Here is a 14,864-nt window from a genome sequence, read left to right on the forward strand (position 1 = left end):
CTTCACTGATGCTGCCAGACCTGCTGAGCTGTTCCAGCAACTTCTGTTTTTGCACCTAAAAACATGCATGCATTAAGTGTAGTCACTGGCTGAGAAGAGCAATCAACACTTATGGAATTGCACAACATAGAAGCGGTGTCAGAAAATGGGCAAAAAGAAGAATATAAATCAGATGGAATTATACCTAAGTACAGATGGTAGATGAAATAAACTGCAGTCATGATAATCTAGATATAAAACTTTTGTAATGAGACTAGGCATTTAAAATATGCATTTATATTTAACCTTTTCCAGCACAGAGTGTAGTTTGTAACCCTACTACAAAAACAAAATCAGGTACACTTGTCCTCTGCAGTGTCAGCAACATGCAAAACAAACATGTGAACCTATGATTTAACAAAGATAAAATCCAATAAATGATTGCTTTGGGTTTCATTAGCAAGCTGTGTGGCATTTTCTGTAATAACAAGGTGTAAAATATGGTAATTATCTGTGGTTTAGAAATATCTAATAGCTACTCTGCATCCAGACAACTATATATGGAACTTCCCTTATTGAGCTTTATTTGCAACCCAGGCAGTACTCTAGATTCATACAATATTACTGTACATAACATGAATTGAAGAAAATTTTGTCAACAGAAGCAAGAATGGCACTGTTACTGTCAAAGTGCGAAAGGAAATTAAGCTCCCGCACAATGGAAAATAGCAAAACTGAGAAGCTGCCAAAATAGGGGCTAAAGGCATCCGTTTTCAGCAAGTACATTTGACAGACTTGGTCTAAACCGAACAGTGAAACCTTGTGATGGAACATAAAAGTGTTCATATGCAGAAGTTTAAAGGTTGAACTTTGTCCTTTGTGGCAAGCTTGTCTACAAGTTGCTACTTTGGGGGGATACAATAAGAACCCAACTTGTACTCAGCTGGTAAAATGCACATATTGTGGTAATAGCTTTGCAAATAACACTGAAAATGCAAACATGCAAATCAATATTACCAAATGTGTTCAATGGAACTGTTCGATACAAACATGCAAATTAAGATCAGGATTAGGTCACTCAGGCCCTCAAGTCTTCTCCACTGTCCATCAAGAGTGAGACTGATCTGGCTACTTACTCAACATACTTTCCTATTCGCGACAACCTGATTCACCATCTGCCTAAAAAGCATTTCAGTTTCCCTCCCTTTTTGAATAATGGAGTTCAGTCACTATTTCTCCCCCCCCATTCTAAATGGAACCGACCCTGAATCAAAGAAAGTTTAGAAAATTGAAAACAATGCATGAACACTCACATTATTCATTTACTTTAAGGCCCTAGGATAATCTCCATCAGGACTTGGGGAATTGTCTGTTTACAGCGCTAACTAGTAACACTTCTCTGGTACTATTTCCCAATTTCTAATTCCCAGACTCACTTTCTGCAGGACCAATGCTCACTCTGACAACTCCTCTTTTCAAATATCTGTAGAAACTCTTACTGGCATTTTTCATATTTCTAGTTAACTTTCTCGTGTAGCCTTAAATTTTCCTTCAATCATTGAGTGACTCTGCTGCTTTTTATATTTTATTCAATTTTCAAACTTGCCACTCTGTGTAATGATGTGCTTCCTCTTTACAAGCCTCCATTGTTTATAACTACATTTTGGGTCGCCCCCTGGGCACTTTTGTTAGAATGTAACTACTCTATATTCTCAAGTGAAAGGTAAAGTAGCTATTGTTTCACAGGACCATCAGATTGCTCTCTCATTAAAGAGACATGACTGGTAGTGGTTTAACCTGAAGTTCACCATAGCCCAGGCAAGGGGAGAGTTTGAGAGGAAAGACCTCAGCCAGTGCAGAATTGAATCCTGACTGTTGCCATCACTCTGCATCAGAAACTAGCCATCTAGCCAACTGAGCTAACCGACCTCCCATTCTGAACCATCCCTTAAAATGTCTGCCACTGTATAGCTCTTGAACTATCCCTTAAACTAATTTAACTGTTCAATTTAGCTAGATCTGCTTTCATGCCCTCATGAGCGTCCTTCTCTATGATAAAACAAAATTTTGAACCAAAATAACACATTTTTGAAGGGTTTTTTAAAGAAACATTGTCTTCTAATTCTTCAATAAACCAAATTTGAATTTAGTTGTATGAAAGTTGTGCCATTTCTTAAAAACAAAACAAAACGCCATGTAATACCTACACCTAAATCCTGCTGCTCCATTTTAAAAAAAGATGTGAAAAAGAACAATCAACAAGTACATTAGTGAATTCAAACCAGAAGTGATTGGCAGAAACAGATCTTGCACTTGTGAATTATTCAGCATATAACTGCTCAAAACCAAATGCCTTAAAATTCCTAAGACGTTCCAACCTTGAGGTTTAAGATTTTTCTGATTTGAAATGGTGTCTTCAATTTAAGATAAAATAGATTGGGGGTGTGGCCTGCTCTGAACTCTGACAACAAGCCTGGATAGTTTGATTGCTAGAGATTTTGGGGAGGGGGTTGGGCAGATTGTTTTACTGGAAAGGTGGTGCAAGCTACTTACCCTTGTAAATTATGCCAACAGTCTGTATGCTAGCTTGTGGAAAGACTGAAACTCCATCATAGAAAATAGCCAAGATTCTTGAATTATGCTTTAAACTGACCATCAAGTTCCAAGGTAAAATGTTTTGTGATCCCAAGGATAACTGAATCAGCATTTCTACTGGTATACAAGATCCATGTGATTCACACCGCCATGGAGATGGGCTTAGGGCAAGGGAGCCAAGATACCCCTAAAAAATTTCAAACATGCAGTACATCAGGATCCCAGACAGGGAGAGAAGCTACACAGCAAGACAACGGGTCACCATGCAGGAGCTGGTAGTCAACACTTGAATTGAAAACACCCAATTCATCAGAAATAAAACAAGGCTGGAAGATTCACTTTGCTTGTGCTGGAGGAAGACCAAATCTGAGAATCGTCTTTCTCAGCGTTAGAAGTTCCCAGGCTGAGACAGAAAAAGAACAGAAGTAAACCTCTTGAATTAATCACCTTGGACTGTGTATGGGAATTGAATGTCTATTTAACAGAGAGTAAAATATATGTGAACTCTTTTTGGTTATGCTAAAAGTAGTTGGCTGTTTTATGGTTTGACAGTGTAAGTTGCTTACTAATAATGTTTAGCCAATAGTGTATTTGATCTTTTATTACAATGGAAAATGGAAAATGTAAAATCTTATATCATCGTTAGAGCCAAGTGTAATTTTGTTTTTAAGAAAGCTATTGAGCTCTGAAAAAATTGTAACATTTATAGCATCGTTCCCGAAGACGATATTATTGCTCATACTTTCCTACCTGATTTATATTTTAAAAAGTTAAAGGGGTATTGTACAACTATATTGACACTCATTCAACCAAATGTAGTGAATAACTAGAAATAAACCTATCATTGTGCATAAACGATGACATTGCAGATTTGTTTCCACTGCAAACTCAAAATGCTGTAACTATGGTTGACAGTCCTGACTTTGTAGCCATTTCTAATGTTACTAGGTCTTATTAGAAGGCTTCAAAACTCACCAATCCAGCACTGTAATATCCTGGAAGATACTTTTCACATATCTGAACGAGACACCAAAAAGCTTGCTGTGAAACAAAGAACAGTATTAGAAGTGTTCACAACAGGGAAGACTAGCAGTGATACAGTAAAAAAAAAAAAAAACAGACACTGAACAATGCTGTTTGCTGACATCATATTTTGACATCTAGCAAATTAAGATATTTATCAGTTTATGAAATATTCTCCTGGACTGGAATCTACCAGGTCAGACTTTAAGATTCATACAACAGGGTGTTCAAAAGCTTCCAATTTTGAACCAGGATACAAAATGACAATTTCTAGAACAGGTTAATTAAAAAAAGGTGATAAATAGATTATTCAATGGCTGCTTTTCAGAATTTACAATTAGGTCATTACCTCTAAATTGGTTTCATCATCCAACAAGAATAATGCCTGATCTATGATCTCTCTCTATATACCATTGTCCCTTATTGAGCAATATCACTTATGAACAAAAATATCAGTCTTAAAATTAGCCACTGACCAAGCATCATGTGCTACGAGTAGAAGACCATAGAACACAAGCAGTCAGTCAGTCATTCAGCCAGAATCCGCTCCACAATTCACTAAGATCATGGGCAATCTGAATCATCAACTTCACTTTCTTGCCTTATCCACATAACCCTTCATTCCCCCACTGATTAAAAATCAGTCTCAGTCTTGAATAAACCTAACGACCCAGACACTGCAGCCCTCTGTGATAAAGATTTCCACAGACTTGCTATCCTCAGAACAAATTCTTAATCTCAGATTGGGAGATCACTCGTTATGACCTCTGATTCTAGATGCTTCCACAAGGAGAAACAACCTCTCCACATATACCCCATCAAGCTACCCAAGAATGTGATATATTTAAATAAGGTCTCCGCTTATTCTTCTCAACTCCAATGAGTACAGGTCCAACCTTTTCAAACTCTCATAAGAAAATGCCACCATACCCAGGATCAACCAAGTTAATGTTCTGACTACATCCAATGGCAGTGTATAATAAAGAAAAACAAACACTCGCAGTGTTGTACCGTGTGGTCAATTCTGAAAATGTGTCATATCGGACTGTAATTTTAACATGTTTGCTTCACAGATGCTGCCAAACCTGTTGAATTTTCTCCAGTTTTATTCAGTCTAACAATGCCACATATTCTTTTAGCATGACTTCCCTATTTTTAATCTCCATTCCCTTCGAAATAAAGGCTAACTTTCCTGCCTTCCTCACCTTCCCATATCCTGTAGAACTTGTATGTTAGCATTGTGATTCATGCACAAGGACCCCCAAATCTGCGCTGCAGTTTTCTCCATTTAAATAATATTCAGCTCCTCTATTCTTCCTGCCAAAACGCATAGCTTCACATTTTCCCACAATAATGCATCCGCCATGTTTTTGCCCACTCATTTAACCTATCAATATTCTCCTGAATATCTTTGGTCATTCTCACTACTTGCCTTTCTAGTTTTGTGTCATTCACAAACTTAGCAATTGCACATTCACTTCTCTTATTCAAGACATTAAGCTGTAAATAACTGTGGTCCTACTGATCCCTTTGGCAATCCCACTAATTACAAACTGCTAATGTGAAAATACCTCTCAACCCTAACTCTGTCTATTAGTTAGGCCAATTGACTATCCCAAAACCATGGACTCTTCCTTGAAGTTTCTGCAGGGTCTTATTAAACCCCTTTTGGAAATCCAAAAATATTACAACTACTGGGTCACCCTCATCTATCCAGCTTATTACCTACTGAAAGAACTGTACTAAAGCTGTCAGGTAAGATTGTCCTTTCAAGAAGCTATACTGTTTGATTATATTTCTAAATACTCTGTTTACATTCTTTATAATAGATTAACATTTACCCAATAACAGACATTATGCTAATATGCCTAAAATTAGCTTTTTTTGTCTCCTTCACTCTTTGAAGGATAATAGTAATTTTCCAATCCTCAGACTTTTCCAGAATTTAAGGATTCTTGGCAGATCACTACCAGTATATCTATTTAATATTCTAGGATTCAACCCACCAATTCCACATAGCATTTTCAGCCTTCAGCCCCATTGATTTCCCTGGTACTTTTTCTTTAGTGATAGTTATGGAAATAATTTCCTCTTCCACTTTTGCGCCTTGATTATTTACTGATTTTGGAATACTATTAACATCTCCTACAGCAAACCTGATGCAAAGTATTTATTCATTTCCTCAGCAATTTCACGGTTCTCCATTATTATTTCCTCAGCTTCACTCTAAGAGGCTCATGTTCACTTTGGCCTCTTTCTCTTTATATGGAAGGAAGCTTCTGCTGTCTATTTCTATATTATTTGCTAATTTACCCTTTTTTCCCTCCATTTTGCTTGATCATCTTTTCGCGGATTTTAAAATATTCCCAATCCTCCAGTTTAGCCAGAAGTTTTACCACATTATAATCAAATTGAAAGAAAATATACAAACAAAAAACTTTGTTAGCCACGGTCAGTTTATTCTCTTTCTAGAATCCTTCCTCACTGGCATATATTTTGTACTATAAAGGTCATTAAGTTTTTAAAATTAAAATACACTCCAGCAATTTTTCTGCTAAACTCCTTTCCTAGTCCACTCCAGCCAACTCTGCCCTCATTCTTTTCTAATTACCCTCACTTAAGTTTAGCAATTGTTTAAGACCCAAGTTTCTCACACACAAACTAAATTCTAATGTTTTAGTCACTGTTTTCTAGTGAATCCCTTACTGAAATAATTTGTTAAACTTGTCTCATTACACATTATATATCTAAAATAAGCCCGATTCCTGGTTGGATCCACAATACAAAGCATTCCTAAATACACTATGAACTCATCCACGTGGCTACCTTGTCAAATTGATAATCCCCAATCTACAGAAGATTAAAGTCACCCATGATTAAGGTACTACCATTTTTTCATGCACTCATCCGATTTATTCTGTCCTACAGTATAACTGCTGTTAAGGGGCCTACAGTGTACTCTCAACAGTGTTTTTCTCCATTTGTTTATCTTACTTTCACCAAGATGAATCAAATTTCCATCCTCTAATGCATTGTAATGCCAAGAGGTCAAGAAGAGTGAGATCTTAAATTGTTTAAAATAGTGTTCACTTGCTTGAATTTACTTAAAAATGGACACTTTATTGCATTGACAACATAGATGACGTGATCACATGATGTCAATCAACCACAGTTTCTACAGAAGTTCTGGCCAATAATTACCAGAAGGTGAAAGGTTACATCGTCCTCTTGAAATGTAACACTTTTTTGTATGAACATTGCAGCCAAGCCAATACAAATGGACTAGCAGAGAGGATGTCTCACTCAGCCGTTCTTAGCACGAGTCCACTGAACTCATTATTGCTTGACTTGATGCTAATAACTCCAGTTATGTGCCCAAAACACTAAGTTTTGGCTAGGACACCAAATCTCACCTTAGAGAGCGTGGCTAAACCCAAGGACCCAATCACATGAAAAAAACTGGTTTGTTTGAAATCACCTTCAGTGTTTGACTTGCTCTTCAGGTATTATTAAAATTGACAAAGTAAGCAGCTCCATGATAGCCAAATACTTGTCTTAGATTTCAACTCAAAGCTTGTGTTCCTGAAAAGAAAACTGACCCTGCTGCAAAAGGAAGGAATTCAAAGCTTACAACTTCCACACCTTCATCAATTTGACTGCATCCAAGTTCCTGCAAATGTGACTTCTGTGAACAGCCAACTGAAAGAACCTCAACTGGTCATTGATAGACTTGACTCGAACATACGTGAATTCTGATATTTTTGATTTTAAGTAATTCATAATTTAGGGTGGCACAGCGGCTCAGTGGTTATCGCCAGGGACCAGAGTTTGATTCCACCCTCAGATGACTGTGTGTGGAGTCTGCACATTCTCCTAGGGTTTGCGTGGGTTTCCTCCCACAGTACAAAGATGCGTAAGCTTAGCAGATTAGCCATGGGAAATGCAGGGTTACAGGCACAGGATAAGGGGTTGGGTTTCGGTGGGATGTGATGTTCTTTGGAGGATCAGTGTGGACTCAAATGGGCCAAATGGCCTGCTTCCACACTGTAGAGATTCTAACCTTGCCTTGATGCACGCAGGTTGCAAATACCATTCCCTAGGGTTTCAAATGCTGTAAAAACCTTACTTGGTTTTAACCCTAAAAAGAATGTACTAGATAATTTTTAATTTGGACCTCACAACAGGGTTTGTGGAAACACATCATTGCTTTTTTTCCTGCCTAAAAGAATAAAGAAAGTAAGAAAATGAAATTTTAAAAAGACAACAAGGTGCAGAGCTGGATGTACACAGCAGGCCAAGCAGCATCACAGGAGCAGAAAAAAACACCTTTGTTTCAAAGGACAGTAAAAATAATTCAATTTATCTCTCTCGTCTTACATGCTGTTTCCAGAAAGGCCTGTCTGCTAGACAATTCAGACCATCTACCAGCAAAATAGTCCTCATCCATTTACCCCAGCAGTTCCATGAAATATCAAGAAAACCTAACCTAATTTGTGTAATCCTTCCTCATATTTTAACCTATAGAGAAAAGATAATAAAAGAATGTCATACTCCTTGTCTAACCAATGTCATTCTGAAAAAGTGTCCAGAACTAAACACAGTTCTGCATTATAGTCTAACCATTGCTTATATACAGTTATTCCAAATTATTTTAAAATTAAAGTTACTCATATCTCCCTACAAAGGAGGCACACATTGCCAAGTAATAATGCAAATGGACAAAAGAGGAGCATTGCAAGTAGAGTAGAAAACTCAACTGCAGGTCTAATTTATTTTTTGGATGAAGGCAAGACGATCAAGGTAAAGAAAAACATTTATTAAAGTAGTCACGGATACAAAAGAATTTTATACACAAAGTTTCAACCATGTTGTGAAAGGACTACTTTTAAAGATTTAACAGAACCATGAGAATTTGACCTTAAAGTAGTCAAATCAAGATAGGTAAAAAAGACCCATGAAATAATGGTCCAAAAAAATATTAAATTGCTCCAGTATGACTGCTATTGGATAGATCTTAGAGGAGTGAAATTTAATTTGCTTTCATATAAAATGGTGGTTCTTCACTAGTTAATTTAATTCATGTATTAATTCATACACCAAACAGATAAATAGCAATTTGCTACTGTTTATGGAGTGTTAAACGTGAGCAAACCTAATGAAGTGTAACCTAAATTTAAACAGACAATAAGCAATACCAGCAACTAAATACAGCTTCATATCCAAAGAAGTTACAGTGGCAGTTTAACATGTTAATAGAAGGCTGCCATCGGTATAATTTTATACAAGAATGAATCGCTATCTTCCGGAAAGAATGGGCATAGTGATTTTTTTTTTTTTTAAAATTTAAAACACTTTCTCCTCAATTCTTTAAAATTTACTTCTCTTCCCAGAGACATACAATGGCACCAGTCAACTAGGTCACATGTTAAGAGGTTGACGCTTCTGAGCAAGCAGCTCCACTTCTGATTTTTCCCTTTCTCCTTCCTCCCCTGTAAGGAAGTGTTGGTTTACAACATACCTCGTTATTATAGAGCTTCCTTATTTTGCATGTATTTTTAAACACTCAGAACATAAAATTTTCTCCAAACAGATTTTCCAAATTGGTATTAAACATTGACATTAAATATGCAATTCAATTACCTCAGCAGGCATGTGCATCAGGAGGACAGCAGCGATTGGAGCCTGTGCCTGACAGTATCCCTCCTCTGGCCGGTAAATGGTGTATGCTTTTAAAACTCTATAGAGGTCTTGTTGCCTGGGATAAACCAAAAAAAACAATTTTGAGGACAAAAAAAAAAACTAGGCAAAAACATTTCTTGGACATTTAGATCTGGTCTTCCTCAGTGTAAAGTTCCATAGATTAAATGCTCCTGTTTTCAGGAAAAAAAAAGCCAACATTGAAAAGTGACTGCCTCAATTTCTCAGGCTGTATAAATTGATACCTGCCAAGTTAAATAAACATTACCTGGATCCACAAAGATTCCCACAGAGTTCCTATTAAAGTTGTGCATTACAATCATTGTCCCCAATTTTAAATAAAGTAAAATGAAATCCTTCAGACAAATGGACTTTTTTAAAAAAAAAAAATCACAAAAAAAATCACAAAAAAATTCTACCTAATTTTGAGCAGGAAATACTAGTTATATTCCTCAAAGCTTGGTGAAACAACTAGCTTGATGAGTTACTGAACCTTAAACTAGGTAAGCAAAATGTATTAATGGGGCATCAAGATCATGAAAGACAAACAGAAGAATTTTTCTTCTTTCTTGGACCTGCAGTGAAGCGTGTTGCTACGTTACAGCCAAATTTCAGAATGTGGTTTGAACCCACAGTCCTATGACTAAAGTGAGAATGAGATGATTCAGCAGCACTAAAAGAAACACAATGTCAAAAAAGCATTCAGAAATGTAATTAAATAGGTGCGAGTATAGTAATATGGTACAATGCCAGAAATATTTCCTTGTTCTTTATTAGAATCTCTTTTCAAGAACCAACCTTGCATCCTTCCACTTGGTGCAGCTTGATAAGGAATTGCCTCGCTTCACTCCAGCGAATCTGTTTACATGAACTATCATTCCTGATTATAGAATTTATAGCATTACATAGGAAATAGTTAAATAAATTTTTTAAACTTTGTCCTACGTCCAGAACCAGAAAAGCGTAGATCTTTTGGAGGGTGGACTAATGGATCACAAAAAGCGTTGTGTTTTACATCTTTTAAAAAGTTAAAATACATAAAGCAAAAAAGTTTACCCATGGCCTCCTCTTGCAATAAACATCTCATGAAAAGGAAATTGACGATGCAGATCTCTTTCAATTACATCGAGCCATGTTGGATCTCCAGGTGACTGATCCATTTCCTATGGAAAACAACCATTATAACCAGGCTTTAATAATCATTTTGATAGAGTAGTGGTGTCAGGTTCTCTCAATTGCAACCAATATATATTATCAACATTTCAGTCAAATTATTTAGAACAAATATAATTGCTTTTAAACAGATTACTTAACAGAGAAATGCAAGATCTACACTATTTTACCATTCTTTTGTCCATTATGGGATAAGACAACACAAGGATTTATATAGTGCCATTAACAGAAACGAATATCCCACAGCAAATATCAGGAGCATTATAAAACAAAGTACGATGCTGAGCCACTGATGGAGATATTAAGTCAAATGGCCAAATGCTTTGTCAAAGAAGCAGATTTTAAACAGTGCATTACAGATGAGAGAGAGATAATGAGGTGTAGGAAGGGAATGCTAAAGTTTGGGGCCTACATAACGGAAGGCACAACCACCAATGAAGAAGGAATTAAAAATCAGGAATAGGCTAGAATTAGAAAAGCACAAATATTTCAGAGTTGAAAAAACTAAAGAAGGTTACAAAGATAAGGTGAAGACAGACCTTGGAAGGATTTGAAAACAAGAATTAAGTCAAATTGTCAAATGAGTGGAATGAGTTAAAAGGTACAGATTAAGATTTCAACGGATAAGCTGAAGCAACGAGGGGAGACGGGCACGTTAAGAAATTAATAATAAGGAGCAAAAACAAATTGCTGGAAAAGCTCAACAGGTCTGGCAGCATCTGTGGACAGAAATCAGAGTTAACGCTTCGGGTCTGGTGATCCTTCCTCAGGACTGAAGATGCTGCCAGGCCTGCTAATCTTTTCCAACAATTTCTGTTTTTGTTTCTGATTTCCAACATCCGCAGTTATTTTGTTTTTTTTTTAAAGAAAGAAGAGTATGGTTTGACGTTGGGATCAGAAGCTCAGCTTAAGGTAAATTGGGTTGCCAGAGTTGCAACAGTCAGGATCACTCAGATTTTTACCCTGGCCACTGTCTATCACGCTATACACATGTTCTGCAGGCTTGAGGTCACTGCTAATGCATTTCCATTGGACATGCACAAACCTGGAGTATTTTAACTAGGAAGTTACAACCCTATTTACTGCATCTTGGATCTTGATATGTCAATTGTTAAATTTAAATTTTGACCATGCTCATTATAGCAGGATCAACCACATTTTTAGCCCCTAACCCCCAAATATAGCAGCTCCTGGATCCTGTGTAGCTCAGTACTGCCTCGACAGGAATGGTGCTGCCAATAAATTGGTTTAAAAGGAAGGAAAAACAAAAATGGGTCCTCATTCAGGACTGACTGCTAGTAGGATACACATGTCAAGTGCTTCACTGGTGGACAGTTTACAAGCAGTCACTGCTAATCAAATATCAGTCAGGCGAGGTGATTGAGGCACCTTTGGAGGCTTACTCAAGCAAAAAATGTCAAGTTCATCAAGAGGAAAGCAATGGAGAGAAAGTAAAATGAAACAGCATCAATGGTGCAATCTACTTCCTAACATTAATATTTTAATAACAGCCATAGTATGTGTACTTTGATTTATACTCACATCAAATTTCCCATGGTTCTGTTCCATTTTTACTTTACTTCCTGACAAATACTGCCAAGCTCGTCCTCGCAGTGAAGGTGGAATTCCTTTCTGACATCGGAGTTTTACCTATGAGAGAGAACCAAGAAATGCTAATACAATTTAAATTTTCTTCAATGATAATAAATGTTCTTCAAAAAACCATCTCATAACATTTTAACTGATTAACTTCGAAGTGAAATGAGGACAATTTTGATTTTTGTTTTATTCATTCACGGGATGAGCGTCTCACTGGCTAGACCAGCATTTATTGCCCATCCCTAATTACTCAGAGCCAACCACATTGCTATGGGTCTGGAGTCACATGCAGGCCAGACCAGGTAAGGATGGCAGTTTCCTTCCCTAAAAGGACATTAGTGAACCAGATGGTTTTTCTGACAATCGACAATGATTTCATAATCATTAGACCCTTAATTCCAGATTTTTTTCTTATTGAATTCAAATTCCACCATCTACCATGGTTCCCAGAACATTTACTGGGTCTCTACATTAACAGTCCAGCATAATACCACAAGTCAATCGCCTCCCCCAAATTCTTGCCCATGCTACTTTAATTCAAACAGCTTAAGGCTTACAAATTTTTTCAAGTTAACTTTCTAATAATTTGATTTTAAGTCTGGTAGCCCTACTAGCTCAAGGTACACAAGTAAATTTTTGTACAACTCATCCACTGTGTCATCTGAGATTTCTTTCAATACCTTAGTTAGAATGACTGGTCAGGGTGTGAGGAGAGGGAGGGCTTGGGTGCTGTTGTTTCCTTACAGTTCTTGACATATCATGATGAGTCAACGACAAGCAACATGACGTGATTCAAAATGGTTAAAATTCTATTATTTATTGTCTGGCATTTGAAATAGTTGAATCCTATTTCTGCCAGAATTAGATCTTCCACATTAGAAAGCACGAATCATGTCCTTCAAACAATAACTACATCACGTTGGCACTTAGTGACAAAAGTAATTAGTTTGAGTTTCTGTTGGACATCATTCAGTTCATTTTGATTCTTTTGACAATGCCTGCACAGAAGACATGCCTCATTTCTTCCAACAGAATTCAGCAACAATAGCAAAAGGAGGAGACCGATTGTAACTTGTTCTACAACATTTCCACTGATACTGTCCTACCATGATATGCATTACCCATCCATCAACCCCAGTTTAGGTATTTTGGGCCTTAGATTTCATAATGGGCATGAAACAGACTGTCTATTTGCTGAAGGCATTTCTCAGTATGGAACGCTAGTTGCCAATGTAAAATAACATGTTGATGAGGATTTAACACACCTTTGTCTGGAATAGGATGTCAGAAATCAGACTACACCAGGTTATAATCCAACAGGTTTATTTGAAATCCGAAGCTTTCGGAGCGTGGCCCCTTCGTGCGATGAAATGAGAGAGAAGCACACAGGCACAGAATTCATAGGCAGAGAAATCAAAAGATAATACAAATGGAGAGAGTGGAACTTCGACAGGCTGAATTATAGGTCTCCACAGGTGGGATCAAGAGCGCCAGATGGTGTGAGTAAAGTGTCAACAGCTGAATGACAAGCAAAGGGATGACCTATAATCAGATTAAATGAGGCAGAGAGATAATTACAAAAAAATTAAAAAATAAAAAAGGTGGTGCTGGACACAAGCCAAACAACTGGAATAACAAAAATAAGAACGAACTGCAGATACTGTAAATCAGATTATAAAACAAATTGCTGGAAGAGTTCAGCAGGTCTGGCAGCGTCTGTGGAGAGAAATCAGATCTGGTGACTCTTCCTCTGAAGCATGCTGAGGGTCTAAAGAAAGTAATAAGTAGTCCAAAACTGTACAAACTAATTAAGATAGAAAGATCATAATGTGTCAAGGTGGGAGTGTCAAAACAGTACGGTAAGGAAGATTTTACAGATACAGAACAGGATGGTGGGGTCACATTAAAAAAAAATGAAAAAACTGCAGATGCTGTAAATCTGGAACAAAAAGAAAAACAAAAAAATGAAATCCCTGGAAAAGCTCAGCAGGTCTGGTAGCATCCATGAAGGAAAAAAAAACAGCGTTAACATTCGGGTCTGGTGACTGTTCCTCACAACTCCGTTAACCCAAAACATTAACTCTGATGTTCTTCCTTCACAGATGCTGCCAGACCTGCTGAGCTTTTCCAGTAACTTTGTTTTTGTTGGTGGGGTCACATGTAGCATGAGATGAACCCAAGATCACAGTTGAGGCCATCTTCATGGGTAGGGAATTTGGCTATCAGTTTCTGCCCAGCGATTCTGCATTGTTGTGCATCTATCTCGAAGGCCACCTTGGAGAATGCTTACCCAAAAATCGGAAGCTGAACGTGCTCGACCATTCAAGTGTTCCCCAACTGGGAGGGAACATTCCCACCTGGCAATTGGTGCCCAGTGTCCATTCATCCATTGTCGCATCATCCGTATGGTCTTGCCAATATGACATGACTCAGCCTTCAAGATACACTGAAAACGCAGAATAGAGCAGAAACTGATAGCCAAGTTCCCTACTTATGAGGGCTGCCCCAACCGTGATCTTGGATTCATGCTGCACTACAAGTGACCCCACCACACTGTTCTGGATCTGCAAAATCTTCTTTACTGTCCTGTTTTGATATCATCACCTTGATAAATTGTATGATCTCTTTACCATAATTAGTTCGTACAGTTTTGGATTACTTATTACTTTGGTCAGATCCTCTGCATGCGACTCTCATACCTATCATGTTACTACAGTCAGTTGGTTTGTCTCCAGCACCACCATATATTTAACTTCTTGTAATTATCTCGGCTTCATTTAAATCAGAATATAGGCAAT

At 37.4% G+C, this 14,864-nt stretch overlaps 1 protein-coding gene across 1 annotated transcript in view; it reads right to left on the reverse strand.

Annotated features, from left to right (window-relative positions):
• Positions 1–14,864, reverse strand: part of tbc1d10ab (TBC1 domain family, member 10Ab) — a 61,803-nt gene that overhangs the window by 12,745 nt on the left and 34,194 nt on the right. The window contains exons 3-6 of the mRNA XM_048611364.1: positions 12,010–12,117; positions 10,351–10,457; positions 9,238–9,352; positions 3,550–3,615 (exon numbers count right to left, since the gene is read on the reverse strand). Coding sequence (XP_048467321.1) covers positions 3,550–3,615; positions 9,238–9,352; positions 10,351–10,457; positions 12,010–12,117 — 396 coding nt within the window. The remainder of the gene's footprint in view (positions 1–3,549; positions 3,616–9,237; positions 9,353–10,350; positions 10,458–12,009; positions 12,118–14,864) is intronic.

Source organism: Rhincodon typus, chromosome 24, assembly GCF_021869965.1.
Source record: "Rhincodon typus isolate 14 chromosome 24, sRhiTyp1.1, whole genome shotgun sequence".
NCBI classification, from domain to species: Eukaryota; Metazoa; Chordata; class Chondrichthyes; order Orectolobiformes; family Rhincodontidae; genus Rhincodon; species Rhincodon typus.